Genomic DNA, 16,965 nt, shown 5'->3' with positions numbered 1-16,965 from the left:
CAATGGGGAGCGGGCGCACGGCACTGCGGCGGGGCGGAGCGGGTGCTGCGGCGCGGAGCGAGGGGGCGGCGGCGGCGGAGGTAGAGCGTGGGGGTCGCCGGCTTTCGGGGGCTGCCCGGGCCCTCCGAGCCGAGGGGAGCCGGCCCGGGTGGGCAGCGGTGAGGGGCGGGAGGGTGGCGGTGCCCCGGGCCCCGCTGCTCAGGGGGATGCCGGGCTCTCTGCAGGGCCCCTCGCTGCTGGAGGCCTGGCCCGCTCCGGTCCCCCGCCGGCCTTGGCCGTGTGAGGAATTCCCGTCCCGCCGCGCCGGAGCGGGCTGCTGGGGGGGATCGGCCCACTGCAGGGAGCCGCGCTGCGCTCCGCAGGGCTGTCCTGTCTCCCGGCTGTCACCTGCCAGGGAGATGCGGCTCCGCACCGGGGAGGTTCCCAGGCATCCCTGGAGCTCGGCCTGCCCTGAGCAGGGAGGCGGGTCGAGGGGGTATTCAGAGGTCACTTCCAGGCTCAGCCGTGCTGTGGTTTAATCGCCCTGAATTACTTCAGGCGTTAGCAATCGCCTCCTGTGTCCCCGGCGAGGCAGATGTAACCTCTCAGTAAGTTCAGCGTCCAGGTGAACTCGGTGTTTTAAAAAAGCATGTTTTCAAAGAACGGGTAGCTGGAGCTTGAGCTCCGGCAGTCAGGGAGGTCGAGGGAGAGGAGGTTCGGGTCAGCGCTGAGCGGGTGAGAGTAGCTGTCAACATGGCGAGACCCTTTCAGGGCATGGAGGCAGTGATCCTGGTGCTGCTGCTTGAGCTGATGCCGTGTAAGAGCCCTGTTTGTTGTTGTCTCCTCAGACCGCACCAAGGCCGTGCCGCTCTCTTTTCTGCTTCCTTTGGACAGCTGTGGCTTGCAGCTTCAAGATGGAAGCGACGCTAACAGCTAGCCAGATCCGGCAGCGGTTTATTGACTTCTTCAAGGAGAACAAGCATACCTATGTGCACTCGTCTTCTACGATTCCCCTCGACGACCCCACGCTGCTCTTTGCCAATGCTGGTATGAATCAGGTAGGTTTCCCACTCTGGTACTGTGGTCCTTATGAACACGTACTATAGCAGTTGAAACCTGTGACGGTGCTTGCAGAGCTGTTTATGGGGGAAATTATCGTTGTTTTCTCCATCTTCCTTCTGGTTACAAGGAGGTGGTTGATGTGTCTGCTGGAGTCCCCTGTGCTCTGGCAAAATTGGCAAGAGCACGGGGAGAGGTTCCTGTGTCTGCTGGGCTGACTGGGCAGCGATGGGAGCACTGGCAGTCTGCCTTCCTTGACTGTTTGGACCAGAGCTAGCCCTGACACAAATTGCTAACAGCGTCTTTAAAGAGTGGTAGGGCTGGGCTGCGGAAAGGACTCTGCTGGAGATCAGTGCACAGTTTTCACTGATTTTTTTTTTCTAGTCAGCTGGGAATCTGGATACTTTGAGTCCCTTTGGAAGTCCTGGGGTTTGGTGGGCTACGGGAACACGTGCATGTGTGGGAGTGCCAAGTGACAGTCAGTGCTGCAGCCTCCTTGTGCGCAGGAGACAGCAGGCTTGTTGTTTCTGAAAGCTGCCTCCAGTACCTCCAGGCTAGTGGTACCATGACATAGCCAACACTTATTGCCTTGCTGTTGCTTTCAGCATTTAAAAGCAGGCTCTTGGTGCTTTTCTTGATTGCCCTTTTTTTCTTTCCTCTCAGTTTAAACCCATCTTCCTCAATACGATTGACCCCTCGCACCCGCTCGCTAAGCTGAGCAGAGCCACCAACACGCAGAAGTGCATCCGAGCAGGGGGCAAGCACAATGACCTCGATGACGTCGGGAAAGATGTCTACCACCACACCTTCTTCGAGATGTTGGGGTCCTGGTCATTTGGGGATTATTTCAAGGTAAAATAGGCTAGGTGCAGCTCTGAATCTCCTGCAGAAAGTTACCCATCTCTGTGAGCACAGAGGAGCATTTGCCAAGGAGAAGGAGAATATCTTGACACAGAGTGATTCCTAAGGTGTGTGTGGCTCCTTTGGAATAAATGAGCTTGGAAGCTGCCACAGCCCCGTAGAATGTTTCGAGATTAATTACTTAAGGTTTACAAAGCTGATTATAGTTACTGCCAGTTTGGAGTCTTCAGGCAGAGGTTTTAGTGGCTGTCGTGGAGCTGTGGGGGGTTGCGTGTGCTGTGCAACTACGATGGACCTCAAACAGGAGTGATTATAAAATAACAACATCCTTTCCCAAGCTTCTTGCCAGCGTAGTGTTCCTGTTTGCCAAGGTGATGTTAAGAGCACAGTGTAACAGCAGAATTCAGAGGCGTTTTTGGGGCAGTGAACAGGCTAGGAGTTAACTTGGCTGCATCTGGAAAGTCATATGAGATGTTTCTTATGCCCTGTTCACTGTAGGTACTGGTTTGCCTATTTCTTAGGCCAAAAGTCTGAAAGTTCTTGCCTGTTTCTTTGTAGAGAGCTGCCAGTACCTACAGTAGCCAGTATTCTGCACGTGCTGCGTGTTGAAGAGAAACTCAGTGTACATTCACTTGCTGACCTCGTCTTTTCTTCTGCAGGAACTGGCTTGTAAATTGGCACTGGACCTTCTCACCAAGGAGTTCGGCATCCCTGCTGAAAGACTCTACGTCACTTACTTTGGTGGAAATGAGGCTTCAGGACTGCAACCAGACCTGGAGTGCAAGCAGATATGGTTGAATTTGGGGTAAGGCCTTTAACTGAGGAAGGTGTGTGCTTTGATGAGCAATCGTCATTTACCTTTATTCAGAGAAAGGCGGTATGTGTTATGGGGCAGAGCACCTATGACGGCAGGTTTTAACAACACAAAAGTGTCACAAGTAATGTTTGCAGGGTAGGGGAGCTGCAAAGCCAAAAGGAAATGCCGGTATTAGAAAAGACTGAGAGCTTTCATTTCAAAATCTCTGGTGGAAGCTGAAGAACATAAGAGGTGCCCTGCTGGGTCAGATCAGTGTCTGGCCAGCCCAGCGCGCTTCCTCTGACAGCAGTTGAGAAGATGCTGTTCAGGGAAAGCAGGCACGCCTGACTGTGGCCTGCACGCTCTTTTCCTACTCCCCTCCCACCGTGCACAGTCATTCGATTAAGTGTGTTAGAGGGTCATCCGTGTGTTACCCTTAGCCTCTGCTTGGGCCCTGCTCCTTCAGAGTATGTCTGATTTTGTTTTGAACCTGTTGGGCTTTTGTAAATCTCGGTCATAGTCTCCCACCCAGCCTTGTCCTCTCCAAATTGAAGAGTCCTACTCTTATATACTCTCTTCTTAAGGCACCTGTTCCACCCCTAGGCAGTTGTTGCTGCCTTCTTCTATACCTTCGCTGCTTCTGCCTCACCCTCCTTGAGATGAGGAAGCAAGAACTACAGCTGACACACAAGCTGTTGGTGGGCCAACTCTTGATGTAACGGTGAAGTGATGCCTTTGGTCTTGTGGCTGTAGTCCCCTCTGAAATCTGCCACCAGTCCTGTGATGCACCTCTGCGCTGTGGGGTCAAACCTGCTTCACGTGTGTTAAAGTCAGAGATCCGCCTGTCTTCTTGCTGGTGGCTTCGCTGAGGTGTTGCGTAGGTCTCTACCTCTACCTGGATCCCGTGCCAGGCGCTGATGCTTGGCTGATCCTCCTCAGCAGGGAACCTGGGTGGTAGGATCTTGTATTGGCCTGGCTCTGGACCCTGGCCGTTCCTCTGCTCATCCAGGGAATTAGTGGGTGGAGATTTCTCTGGTGTAGTCCTTGGTTGGGGGAATTCTTGCCTTGCCAGAAGTCTCTGTTGTTCAGCAAGAGTTTCTTGTCACAGGCTGGCTGAGGGCAGGATTCTGCCTGGCAGTATGAAGGACAACTTCTGGGAAATGGGAGACACAGGCCCCTGTGGCCCTTGCAGCGAGATCCACTATGACCGGATCGGGGACAGAGATGCTTCCCACCTGGTCAATCAGGATGACCCCAACGTCCTGGAGATCTGGAACCTGGTGTTCATACAGTTCAACAGGTGAGTGAGACCCGCTTCCCTCCCCGGGCTGCTCCAGCTCGGCGTGGGAGGCTGCTTGGGCTGCGCGCTGTTTTACAGCCCCTGGCTTGCTCGCCATTCACTCTTGTCCAGGGGCTGTGTGCTTTGTGATCCTCTGTCCCCTGATCCACCGATACAGAAGAGGTCGGTCACACTGGCTTTGGGGACAGACTGGAAGTATTTTCTCAGGTTGTCTTCCAGGGGATCAGTAGGGATTAAGTGCCATCCTGCTCTGGGTCGAAGTTGTCATTGAGGGTTTTGTTTAATTATATTTTATCAAAGTTATCCTTTGTGCGGCTTGTGTATGGGCCCATGCCCTAAATCTGATGGAACAACATCTCCTGGGGATGAGGAGGGTGATGGGCTTGCCCTGGAGAGTCTCTGTTCGTAACAGCTCATGTTTCTTTTTGTGGCTGGGCAGGGAAGCTGATGGGACACTGAAACCTCTTCCTAAGAAAAGTATTGATACTGGGATGGGCCTGGAGAGGCTGGTCTCTGTGCTGCAGAACAAGATGTCCAACTATGACACCGACCTCTTCCTTCCTTACTTCGAAGCCATCCAGAAGGTATGAACTGGCGAGTCTGGGTCTGGGCCTGACCCAGCTGCGTCCGTTCCCGGGATACCTGGGGAGATGCGTGCGGCTGGTCAGGCAGGGCGGTTTTGTCTAGAGGTCTCTGCTTTCCCAGCTGCTGCGAGCCTGTGGGTTTGTCCTTTGCTGAGGGTGGGAAGGCAGGCTGGCACAGTAATTTCTGCCTTGGGGCGCGTTTCCAGGGGAAAACATGGGACAACGGGCCGTGCGGCTTTCCCTGGTGTTTCTGTGGCCTGTCCTGATGGCGCGCTCCTTGGCCCTCTCCACGTTGGAGATGGTCTGCAGTCCCATATGGCAAGTGCCATCTTTTTGCTGTGTGGTAGAGAGCACGTGGTGCTGCTGACCCAAAATCAGTTTGTCCTTCAGTCTCCCACCTGGAACATGCTGATCTGTAGAAAATTCCCTGAGAGAGAAGGTCTTTGCCATAAACCGTGACAGTTACTTGCAGAACCAGTGTGCTGTCACTGCATCTTCCTGGCTGGGGGCCATGTTACCAGTGCTGGGAACTCTGTGCGCAAGTCCGAGGCTTGCTTTTTTGCTCTGTGGAAACAGCAGAGCTTGCTGGCTGCAGATCGTGCTGGAAGAAATACAGGGAGAAGAGCCCAGGCTCAGGCCTCTCAGGGGATGAGGTGCAGAGCTCCAGGGCTGGAATTAGGGGGCTGCCTTTCTTCGATGTGAAAGCCGCTGGCTAGACACAGCCCCACGTGTCCTTATCTGCCTTCCTGCAGTGTGCTGGGAGCCTGGCTGCAGGGGCTGTGCCCGTGGTGTGACGACTGCTTTGTTACAGCAGTATCTTTCCCTCGGGTACAGATAAGAACACCCTAAAAGAGGGAAGCTGGGACTGTCTCCCAGGTGACAGAATTTTAGAAGTTTCTTGGCTGGGAAGGTTATACCAGGCTGCAGTCCTTGAGCCAATGTGCAAAACAGATGATTTCCCTGCACTCTGTCCCTCTCTCTTCCTTGCTGGGCTCTTAATGTTGAGATGAAGTGGCTTTTCCTCCCTGGGGCTTTGGAGATCCTTTGGGTCTGGAAATGCAGGCCGTGGCACCATGCACTGCCTTGCAGCTTTCTGTCTTCCCTGGCTTCACCGAGTCACCTCTTTCCTGGAGAAGTGTGCCACCTCTGTGGCTGCGGGCAGTGGGACGGGGCTGGCTTCTGAGGTACTTCCCGATTGTCCTTCAGTGTTGCTTGTCCCTGCTGTCTGGAATTGTCCGCTTTGCTCACCACCTTCTCCTCTCTGTGCAGGGCACGGGTGCCAGGCCGTACATGGGGCAGGTTGGTGCTGAGGATGCTGATGGTACAGACATGGCCTACCGCGTGCTGGCTGACCACGCGCGGACCATCACGCTGGCCCTTTCTGACGGGGGCAGACCTGACAACACTGGCAGAGGGTAAGAAGGGAGCTGCCGCAATGCTGCCACTCCCATTCTGTTCAGCACAGCTTCCCTGAGGGGGCTGGCGTCTCTGGGATGCCTCTGAATTGGTCGTTAAAGCAGTGGATAGCAGAGTGCTTGATCAGTGTATTTCACAGAATCACAGAATAGTAGGGGTTGGAAGGGACCTCTCTGGGTCATCTAGTCCAACCCTCCTGTTGAAGCAGGGTCCCTTACAGTAGGCTGTAGAGGACCTTGTCCGGGTGTATTGGACGCTTGAATCCCTGTAGCAAGGTCCACCCAAAAGACCAAGACACACAGGTCTCATGAGTACCAGGTCTGCTGTGTCAGCCCTCAGAAAGGATCACTATGGGCAGACAGGCACAAAACCCTGCTTGGTGAAGTGCTGCTGTCAAAAAAACAACGACGTTTGGGCTGGGGAGGTGTGCTGTGGGTGCCACTGGACTCGCAAGACTAACTCTTAAGCACACAGTGAGTCTGGGTGATGGAGCTGGGGCCTGGCACCTCACCTCTGGCTTGCTGCTGCTGTGAGCAGCTACTTGAGAGAAAATGTGGGGAGAGAACCCTGTGCTCTTGGTCCTGGGAGGAAGCGCTGATGGGTAGATGCTGATGGATCCCTGGGAACAGCTCAGAGGTGTAATGGTTGCATGAGGGGCTCTGCTATTCCCTAGGTATGTGCTGAGGCGGATTCTCCGACGAGCTGTGCGCTACTCCCACGAGAAGCTAAATGCTCCCAAGGGTTTCTTTGCTACTCTGGTTGATGTGGTGGTGCAGTCACTGGTAAGTTCTTCCTCCACTCCGCTGCATCTGCTGAAGACTTCGTCTGCTGAGGTGTGCAGATCTCCATGCAGAAGGACTAATCCTCTTGGGTCTGCAGGGAGATGCCTTTCCTGAGCTGAAGAAGGACCCGGATGTGGTGAAGGACATTATCAATGAAGAAGAGGATCAGTTTCTGAAAACACTCAGCAGAGGACGTCGCATCCTGGACAGAAAGATCCAGAGCCTGGGAGACAGTAAAACCATCCCTGGTAAGGCTGTGTCTTCTGTCTGGATGCACCAAAAGGTATTTAACATCTGGGACCGAGGTAGGGCTCAGCTGGACTGGGAGCTGGGAGATTGTGGAAGGTGTGGCGGGACCAAGTTGGAGTCAAAAAACCATTGCTCAGAGCTGGGCCACCCCTCTCTCCTCTGCCCTGTGTTCACTTGCTCGGGTTTCTAAGCTTCCCAGACACAACACGGTAATGTGATCACTGTGCTGTCGGAGAGGAGCCTTTTTAATCACAGAATCCCAGCATGGTAGGGGTTGGGAGGGACCTCTGTGAGTCATCTAGTCCAACCCCCTGCCGAAGCAGGGTCACCTACAGCAGGCTGCACAGGACCGCGTCCAGGCGGGTCTTGAATATCTCCAGAGAAGGAGACTCCACAACCTCCCTGGGCAGCCTGTGCCAGGGCTCCATCACCCTCAGAGGGAAGAAATTCTTCCTCCTGTTCAGCTGGAACTTCCTCTGCTTCAGTTTGTGCCCATTGCCCCTTGTCCTGTCGCTGGGCACCATCGAAAAGAGTCTGGCCCCATCCTCCTGACACCCACCCTTCAGATATTTGTAGGCATTTCTAAGGTCCCCTCTCAGCCTTCTCTTCTCCAAGCTGCACAAGCCCAGCTCCCTTAGTCTTTCCTCATAGGAGAGATGCTCCAGTCCCCTCATCATCTGTGCGTAATCATCTTAATGTTTGTGTTCAGCAGACGTGTTCCCTGTCCTGCCGTAGCGCCGAGCCACTTTTGTGGGACGGAGCCAGTCGCAGAGCAGGGAAAGGAGCGGCATCTCACGGTACGGGAGTGCCGACTGCTCTGCTTTTTCTCTAAAGGTGATACTGCCTGGCTGCTGTATGACACCTACGGTTTTCCTGCGGATCTCACTGGGCTGATCGCAGAGGAGAAGGGCCTTGTTGTGGACATGGAGGGCTTTGAAGAAGAGCGGAAAAATGCACAGGTAGGTCACAGCTCCAGGCGTAGCTGATTGGAGAGTGGGCGGTGAGGATTCCCATCCCTGTAGTTTGCAGTCATGACTCTGGTCCATTCCTACTGGGTCTGCTCACACCCCGCGTGCCCCAGTGCCCTGTGGGAAAGACCAGGGCACGGCACCACAGTTGTTACAGGACATGTCTTTCTGTGCAGCTGGGACTGTTTTTTCTCACTGTGAGGCCTGGGGCCTTGAGCTCAGCCCTCACACAGAGTATCTGGAGTGCTGGGAGAACCTCCCCACCGTCCTGTTCTGGGTAGGGAAGTTCGAGACTTCCCTGTCTGAGGAGCAGTGTCCAGGGAGGCTTGCAGCTTGGATGCCTCTCCTAGCACGCTTGCTGCGGCAGCAGAGTGGCGTCGAGCAGGTGGCCAAGGACTTGCCATGCCCTTGCTGGGCTCAGCCCGTTTTGGCTGTATGCTGGCACAGCCTGCTCCAGCTGCTGGGACGCGGCTTCCCAGAGCAAAACTCTGAAGCTCTCAGAGATGCGAGTGAGGTGTGCACTGAAGCTGGTGTGCACGGGGCTGGTGCTGCAGTGGGTATTCTCAAACTTTGGTGCTTGTCATTGGCAGCTCAAATCCCAAGGGAAGGGTGCCGGAGGGGAGGACCTCCTCATGCTGGACATCTATGCCATCGAAGAGCTGAGGGCCCAAGGGCTGGAGGTGACCGACGACTCGCCAAAATACAACTATGCTTCAGATCAGAGTGGTGCCTATGGTATGAAAAAACCTTCTTGAAATCATCCTCTTCTGCCAAACCTGTCCTGGCGTCTACCTCGACAGGATCGCCTCTGGGCTCCCCTTTCCTGGGACATGGAGGCGGGAGTGGAAAAGTGTGCGGGTGAATGGCCTGCTTGTAACAAATCGAGCAGGGAAAGAGAAGGGCAAGCTTTTTCAAGGGCTGCTGTGCTCCTCAAGTCTGTTGTTGCCAGCGTAAGGGAATTCCTGTTCCCTGCAGCTCTGCGTCTCTACAATCCTATGTTTGTGTTTCCTAGCTGCTCCTTTGCCAGTGCCGTGGGAGACTGCGGTCTCTGCTTGGTCCGTTAGAGGGTCCTTGGACAGCTTGTTCTGGCTCTTGCTGCTAATTCTTCAATTTGTTGGAGACTAGGGAGGTCCGAGGCTCGTAGCAGTGTGCATGGCTGGCTTTCACCACAGAGGTGTGGAAGGAAGTGACAGTGTGTGCCTTGGAGAGCCCTGAATGAAACTCCCTCTTACCCAGCTGACTCTTGCCCTAGCTGTTTCTCCTTACCCCCGGCAAATGTAGCTGCCGTCAGCTCCTGCAATAGCTGGGAGGTGTTGCTATGAAGTTCTGCTCCCATCTGGTGCCTACAAGGTTTTCCTGTTTTACTGACACTGCCTGTCGTCCTGGTGACAGATTTTGGGAGCCTCGTGGCCACGGTGAAAGCCATCCGCAGGGAGAAGAGGTTTGTGGAGGAAGTATCCACTGGCCAGGAGTGTGGGATAGTGCTGGACCGGACCTGCTTCTACGCCGAGCAGGGTGGGCAGATCTATGACGAGGGCTACATGGTCAAGGACGACGACGGCAGGGAGGATGTGAGTGGGCCTGAGAGCCTTTCGCTAGACTCAGCTGGACGCAGGGCCTGGGCAGGTGTGTGCAGAGAAGAAGGGGCCAAGCAAGCTCCAGCAATTCCCTGTCCATGTCCAAGGTTCCCTTTGGCCATGCAGCATGGCACGGATGTGCTGGGGTTTGTTCCCCTTGCTTCTTGGGGAGCTGAACTCGGTGCTGCAGCGCCAGGCTGTTGCCAGAACGCGGGTACCTGCGTTGGTGGTACTGGGGTTGCGATGCGGGAGGACAGCGTTCTCCAGCCGTGGCGGGGAGCTGAGGTGGGGAGCGCTCCCAGCTCTGCTCTGCCCTGTAACCATGCCCCACCTTCATTCTCTTCTCTGCTTTGCGGCCTTGTGTGCTATGCCTGGGGATGCTCAGCTTTCTCCGGCTGCACACACCAGTCTGGCTCTCAGCTGAGGCCTTTCCAGTTGCAGCTCAGACCTCTGGCTGGACTGCCTCCCCTTGGCCTCTTGCCCTGCTCACTAGGTGCGTTTCCCTCTTTGTACAGAAAACAGAATTCACGGTGAAGAACGTGCAGGTCCGAGGAGGCTACGTGCTTCACATAGGAACTCTCTATGGAAGCTTGAAAGTAGGAGATCAGGTCCACCTGTCTATCGATGAGGTAAGACATGGTATAACACATGGCCTCGTTTCTTGTCCTTGGCTTTCGTCTCCTTTATTCTCATCGGTGCCACTCGGGGTGTCTGGAGTTTGGAGCCTGGTTTCCCTGCGGCACGCAGTGCGGGCAAGCAGTGTTGGCCCTTCCAGTCTGGCTGACTCGAGGCCTCTGCTGCCTGGTGCCTGGCTTTCTTCTGCCACGAGGCAGAGAACGCCCAGCTGGCTCAGAGCCACGCTCACTGGGTTCTGCTGACCAGCAACAGAACCATGTTTTGGGTCGCTGCTGGGAGGTGGAGCGGGTCTGGTACTCCGCTGCGTTGTGGATGACAGCGGAGAGCCTGGGCTGTCTGCCCTGCTCCAGACATCGCTCCCGTGGGCTCAGCCTGCTCAGCGAGTGCTGGGCTGAACCTAGTCTGCAAGATGCATTTCCCTTCCCTGTGGAGGCAATACCTGTGGAGCGAGAGGGAAGGCTGCCGTCTTGCAGTGCTTTTCCCTGCCAAGTGTCTGTGATCTGGTCTGTCCTCCACCTTCCTTCAGACAGGCCCAGCAAGGGGACTGCCAGGGAAAAGCCGTGCACAAATTTGGTGGGGAATGTCCTGCTCCCTTGGCTGAGGCTCCAAGGCAGCAAATGCGACAAGTTGTTTCTGGTCTTCTGAGCTAGTTTAGATTTCTGTTGGAGCAGCATGTTAATCTCCACTTCTGCTGTTAGAGGTGACCTTGGCTCCGCAGTGCGGGACCCCGTCTAACAGTGGCTTCTTCCATCAGGCCAGGCGGAGACCAGTCATGAGCAACCACACGGCCACCCACATCCTCAACTTTGCCCTGCGCTCCGTGCTGGGGGAGGCTGACCAGAGAGGGTCACTGGTTGCACCGGACAGGCTGCGGTTCGACTTCACAGCCAAGGGAGCCTTGTCTACCCAGGAGATCAAGGAAGTCGAAGGGATCACCAACCAGATGATTGAGGAGGCAAAGGTGGGTACGACTGCCAGGTTGGATATACTTGGAGGGGAGGGAAGAAGGTACCTTGAGTCAAGTTTTGATGATCTGGGGAGCTGGATGTTTGGCCCATCAGGAGTCTTCTGAGCTGCTTATGCGGTGCTGTGCACAGATGGTCATCACCTCGGAGGATTTTGAGTGGGAGCACTCCGTGTAGACTGCTCTGTTTGTTGGTACCGAGCCGTCTCTAGGGTCGGAGTGGTCCCCTGCCTGCTCTGGTGTCACGCTAGCTACAAGAGCCAGGAAGTCTGGCAGAGCAGGCCTGGTTGGGTTTACACTGTAAACCCAGAAGCCCCAGTGATGTGTCTGCAATGGCAAGAGGGTTGAGGTGTCTGGTGCCAGCCCTGTGTCAAAAACAGACCCTGGGAGGGCCCTGTGCTCTGCCCAGGAGTATGTGGTTAGCAGTGAATGTACAGGAGCACAGGGTTTCCAAGCAGACACCGGTGTTGGGGATTTTGAAGATGCGGTGTCTGTCAGTGACTTTGGGATCCCTGCAGCTCAAACCCACGCTCAGGTGAGGCATGTAATTCCCTTGCAAGATCTTTTGGAGGAAGTCCGGACTCCCTGGGAGTGCAGGCTCTCGGTCACAGCTCTTACCTGTGTGCCTTTCCTGTCCTCCGCAGACTGTGTACGCCAAGGACTGCCCTCTCGCCGCAGCCAAAGCTATCCAAGGGCTGCGGGCAGTTTTTGATGAGACCTACCCGGATCCTGTCCGTGTGGTCTCGATTGGCATCCCCGTGGAGGAGCTGCTGGCTGACCCCTCTGGCCCCGCAGGCTCTGTCACTTCTGTTGAGTTCTGCGGAGGGACGTGAGTATCTGAAGAGGCCGGGGAAGGCGGTGGGGTGGCTGAAAAGGAGTCCCTGGGGAGCTCGAGCTCCCGAGGGCTGTCAAATGCCGTGGGCGTCTGCTGGGCACAGCCAGGGCAGAGTTGGAGGTGGTGATGATGATGTGCTTTGTGTTCCCGGTGCTGAGTCAGGCCGCGTTTCACATCAGCCTTTGCAGGCGGGGAAATTGCCTGTATGCTGCCCCTGCCCACACGCGTGGGCTCTGACAGTGCTGGGAACATGGCCCTTGCCACCCTTTCCTTGCTCATTTGCTTTTAGCAGCTAGGCTGGGTTTTCTGCCTGTCCCCACGCTCGCTGCATCTCCCTGGCAGGATGGTTTTCTTGTTTCTGTGCTGATTCCTGCTGAGATGCGAGGTCAACTTCTAACTCTCTCTTCTTGTGGGTCTTTCTGGGTTCTTTCCAAAGGCACTTGCAGAACTCCAGCCATGCTGGCCCCTTTGTGATTGTTTCGGAAGAAGCAATTGCTAAAGGCATCCGGAGGATAGTTGCAGTCACTGGGGCCGAAGCTCGGAAGGTAAGGGGAGGTGGGAGAGATCCTCTGTGATATCCCACGTATTAACCCTGTGCCGATGTTCCTTTCTTTCAAGTTTGCCCATTATCCCTGTTGGGATACTCAGCACCAGGCAGAACTGGCGCGAGTCTCTGAGGGTCTCGTGGAGAAGGATGCTGCTGTCGGTGAAGCAGTGCTAGAGGCCCCTGGCTGTGCTGCAGCCAGAGGAGAGAGCTGGGCGGGAGAGAGAGTTGTGAAATCTGAGAATGCAGAATGCTGCTGTGGGAGACGGGTGGCTTTGGTCCTGGGCTAGCCTGTGCTGGTGCTTCCTGGAGTGGGAGAAGGGGCTTGGTGGGAGATGGTTTTCTTGTTTTGGAGGATTTTGGCATTCCTTCTGGCAAAGAGGAGTGCTGAGGCCTGTCTGCCGGTGTCACACCCTGGTTCTGGTCAAGTGCTGCCTACTTTGGCTCTGCTGCTTCCCAAGGAGCTGCTGAACTCCGTGCCTGGGGCCACCGCGTTCCTCACCCATGCTCACGGGGATGGTGGCCAACAGCCCAGCCTGCTAAATCTCCGTGTCGCTTAACTGGGGTTGTCTTCTGCTAGGCCCTCAGGAAAGTCGGCAGCCTCAGGAAACTGCTGTCAGCCCTGGAGGCCAAGGTGAAGGTTCAGACGGCTCCCAACAAGGATGTGCAGAAGGAAATCGCAGATCTCAGCGAGGTGAGGATGATAGCAGTGCTCCGCCTCCCCAGGGTGAATGGGACCTTGATTGCCAGCGCTGGGTGGTTTTAATGAGGCCCAAGGTCAGCGTCCGGCTCCTGTCCGAACAGCCCTGGGTCGTGTGGGTGCTGCGGCCAGCACCTCATGCCCGAGACTCTCTGGCAATGGGAGGCGAGGGGAAGCTTGCTGGGCTCTGCCAGTTGAGGCAGGTGAGGTTTGTGAGTGTGGTGCAGCACCTCCTGCATCCCGCCGTGGTCACCAGTGGCTCTGACCCTCTCCACCCGCTCCTCTTTTGCAGACACTGGCCACTGCTGTTATCCCACAGTGGCAGAAGGATGAACTGAGAGAGGCCGTTAAAGCACTGAAGAAAGTTATGGATGACCTGGACCGAGCAAGCAAAGCCGACATCCAGAAACGAGTGAGCCCTGGGTGGGAATAAAGGACAATGTGGGAGGGCTGTGGGGGGGCTCTGCTTGTGTCCAGCGTGGGAGGGAGCTGAGCTGTGGGGCTGCCCCTCGCTCTGTTCGACCTTCCAGCCTCTCCTGCTCCCTCCCTGAGCCTTGGTGTCTGCCCTGCAGCCTTTGGTTCCTGGCATGGATGCGCTCTGTGCCAAGGTGTGTCCCTCCCAGGGCATGACTACCTGCACGCCTGTTCCCTGGGTGAAGCGCTAGCAGCACATCTTGGAAGTCTAGTGGTTCTTCTACCCTTGGTAGTTCTAGCTTCTTCCTCCTGTATCCCGTTGAGTTTTCCTGGAGGAGGAATCACACACAGCACCGCTGCTGCCTTGCAGGCCACGCAGCCGCCTGCCAACACGTTCTGTTCCTGGCTCCGCAGTGTGAAGCTGCTCCAGGCTGGGCTCTGGGTGTGGTGGGGCACCTTGGGGGCCTCTGTACCTGCAGGCAAGCTCTTGTCCGGGTGGTTCTTGTGTCCATACGCGATGTGTGTGCTCTATCATCTGACCACTGCTGTCCTCAGGTGCTGGAGAAGACCAAGCAAGTCATTGAGAGTCACCCTAACCAGCCATTGGTCATCATGGAAATGGAAAATGGAGCCTCAGCAAAGGTATGGGAAGGTCTGGTCCCTCCTCAGCAACCTTTCTTGTGGCTGAGGAGCAGCTGGGTGGTCCCTGGTCACTTGGGCAGGCAGCGCTGTGTTTCAGAGCCATTTCTCTTGCCACCAGCCAGCCCTGAGCAGTGGCTAGCGAGGAGGGGGAGGGCCGCTGGGATACTCTCTGCATCCCACAACCTGGACTAACGCATGGGTGTGCAGGTGACGGCAGGGTATTGACTGTTTGCTGAGCTTCCAGACCTGGTGGGAGGTAGGGACCCCAATAGAAACTGGTAAGACTCGTCCAGCAGCAGTCACGATGCTAAAATGCAGTCTGAAGGAGCCCTGAATGGAAGCTCTGCGGAGCCAGGGAAGCCGTGATGCTGGTGGCCATTGTGGATCAGCTCTGGGAGCGATGTCCTGGGCTGAGAGCAGTGCCTGCTGCCGCCAGGTTCAGGTTCTCTGGCCAGGGCTGAAACTGCTCCTTCCCTCCTCCACGCACAAGCAGAGTTCCTTTCTGAGCGATTTCTGTTGGGAATAAAAGCTCCCCTGTGTGTGCCGTGCTGCAGTGCTGAGCCCAGCAACTGCCAGGCGGCGGGGGCTGATGGTGCTGTGAGGTTGGACCGCTCCGATTTTAATGCCACATTTAAATTTCCGCTCTGGCAATCTCAGTGAGGATCCTGCTTATGGATGCCTGCTCGCTCTCCGTGGCCGTCCCCGTCTCCGTGCTGCCAACACAGAGTGCGTCCCGGGGGACGGCGTTGCCGGCAGCATGGGAGCTGTGTGTTGCCTATGCGACCGGAGCAGCAGCGCTTTGCTCGCTGCTCCCGCAGCGCTGTGCTGCATCGTGCCGTCTCTGGGAGCGAAGGGGGACGGTCTCCTTGGGAACAGCGGGGAGCCTGGCAGTTCCTCCAGGGTCTGACAACCCTCGCAGCTTCTTCACACTGCAGCTGAGTCCTCCCGACTCGCTGCGCCACGGCTGCTCCCTGCTGGAGCTCACATTTTCCCCTCCGGCCAGTACAAAGGGTTGCTTTGGGGCTGATTCTGCCAGTTCCCAGATAACTGAAGGTGAGGCAATAAAAGCGGCTCCTCACTCCTGCTTGCTTGCAGCTGTGACACAGCTAGGGCTGGTGTCCCCTGCACGGCTTCTGCGCTGCCGGGAAGGCGAAGACTGCTCTCGTATTTGGGAGGGGCAGCGCTGCGGGGTGGTTTGATGCAAGTCTGGAGCCCTGAGGTCTCTGGGGGTGCAGCAGGGGCTTGAGCCGGGGGCAGTTAAGCTGCAGTGGTTTTATCCTCCCACAGGCCCTGAATGAATCTCTGAAGCTCTTCAAGACCCACTCACCCCAGACTGCTGCCATGCTCTTTGCCGTAGATAACGAAGCCGGCAGAATCACCTGCCTGTGTCAGGTACCCCAGGTAAGGCTGAGATCCAGGTAAGACTCCTCCAGCAGCAGTCACGACGCCAAAACACAGGAGTAAGGAGCCCTGCACGGTGCTCTGAGCCTCGGCGGGGGATCCGCAGCCCCCAGGCAGCGACTGGCTAACGCTGCCATGCCAAAACTTGTTTGGGTCGGCGCGAGCTGTGCGCCTTGTGCTTTTGGTGATCCGAGGGGTGCGGGAGGGGTTGTGCTCTGCCAGTGGGCATGGGCCAGGGCTGGATGCGGTCGTGGGCATGGTGGTGCAGGCATGACTGCTGGCCACGGGAACAAGTCTGGTGAGGAGCGGGTGAGGGAGCTGGGGTTGTTCAGTCTGGAGAAGAGGAGGCTGAGGGGGGACCTTATCGCTCTCTACGACTACCTGAGAGGAGGATGTAGAGAGGTGGAGGTTGGTCTGTTCTCCTAAGTAACCAGCGATAGGATGAGGGGAAATGGCCTCAAGCTGCGTCAGGGGAGGTTTAGATTGGAGATGAGGAAAAATGTCTTTCCTGGAAGAGTGGTCAGGCACTGGCCCAGGCTGCCCAGGGCAGTGGTGGAGTCCCCATCCCTGGAGGGGTTCAGCGTGTGGATGTGGCACTTCGGGACACGGTTTAGCAGGCGTGGTGGGGTTGGGGTGGATGGTTGGACTCGATGATCTTAGAGGTCTTTTCCAACCTCAATGATTTTGTGATTCTGGGTGTGGTGCCATGGGCTGCTGCCCCTACTCTTTCTCAGCTGGTGGACCTGGAAGAGCTTTGTCCTGTTCTACTGTGCTTGTGGCTGTTGAACCTCCCGCTTTTTTCCCCTTTCCCCCCCCAGGAGACTGCAGCCAAGGGCCTGAAGGCCAGCCAGTGGGTGCAGGAGGTGTCCGGCCTGATGGACGGCAAAGGCGGGGGGAAGGACGTCTCTGCGCAGGCCACCGGCAAGAACGTGGGCTGCCTGCGGGAGGCCCTGCAGCTGGCCAGCGCCTTCGCCCGCCTCCGCCTCGGCGACCTCAAGAACTGACCTGGGGGGCTGGGGGACGGGAACACACCGGGACCCCCCCCAATCCCCTCCCATCAATAAACCCTGCTGCACCCCGCGCTGCCGCCTTTGTGCTGACGGGGGGGGCGGGACCTGCGCCTCGCCACGCCCCCGCGGTCGCTCGGCCACACCCCGCCGCCCTTCGCCACGCCTCTGTGGCCGCTCAGTTATGCCACCGCCGCCCTTCGCCACGCCCCCGCGCCCGCTCGGTTACGCCCCTTCCGCCCTTCGCCACA

At 56.7% G+C, this 16,965-nt stretch overlaps 1 protein-coding gene across 5 annotated transcripts; it reads left to right on the top strand.

The window, feature by feature from the left end:
- Position 1: 1 nt before the first annotated feature.
- On the top strand, positions 2-16,787 carry AARS1 (alanyl-tRNA synthetase 1). Of its 5 annotated transcripts, none has more exons than XM_075433399.1 (21): positions 2-80; positions 828-1,037; positions 1,702-1,890; positions 2,559-2,704; positions 3,804-3,995; positions 4,435-4,579; positions 5,849-5,994; positions 6,669-6,777; positions 6,875-7,025; positions 7,861-7,985; positions 8,585-8,729; positions 9,387-9,565; positions 10,087-10,200; positions 10,962-11,168; positions 11,816-12,000; positions 12,443-12,551; positions 13,277-13,453; positions 13,543-13,662; positions 14,220-14,306; positions 15,594-15,707; positions 16,526-16,787. In XM_075433399.1, exons 1-21 carry the CDS (start codon positions 3-5, stop codon positions 16,709-16,711), a joined length of 3,114 nt encoding a protein of 1,037 aa, XP_075289514.1. In that variant the 5' UTR covers position 2; the 3' UTR covers positions 16,712-16,787. The 5 variants fall into 5 exon arrangements, with proteins under 5 accessions (XP_075289514.1, XP_075289515.1, XP_075289517.1 ...); XM_075433400.1 differs by lacking the exon at positions 13,277-13,453 and adding an exon at positions 13,131-13,244 and having other exon boundaries at positions 3-80; XM_075433402.1 differs by having other exon boundaries at positions 16-80; positions 874-1,037.
- Positions 16,788-16,965: the final 178 nt, after the last annotated feature.

This window comes from Opisthocomus hoazin, chromosome 12 (assembly GCF_030867145.1).
Source record: "Opisthocomus hoazin isolate bOpiHoa1 chromosome 12, bOpiHoa1.hap1, whole genome shotgun sequence".
Lineage (NCBI taxonomy): Eukaryota > Metazoa > Chordata > Aves > Opisthocomiformes > Opisthocomidae > Opisthocomus > Opisthocomus hoazin.
Note: the sequence above shows the minus strand (reverse complement) of the source record. Positions and strands in the feature narration are given on the sequence as shown.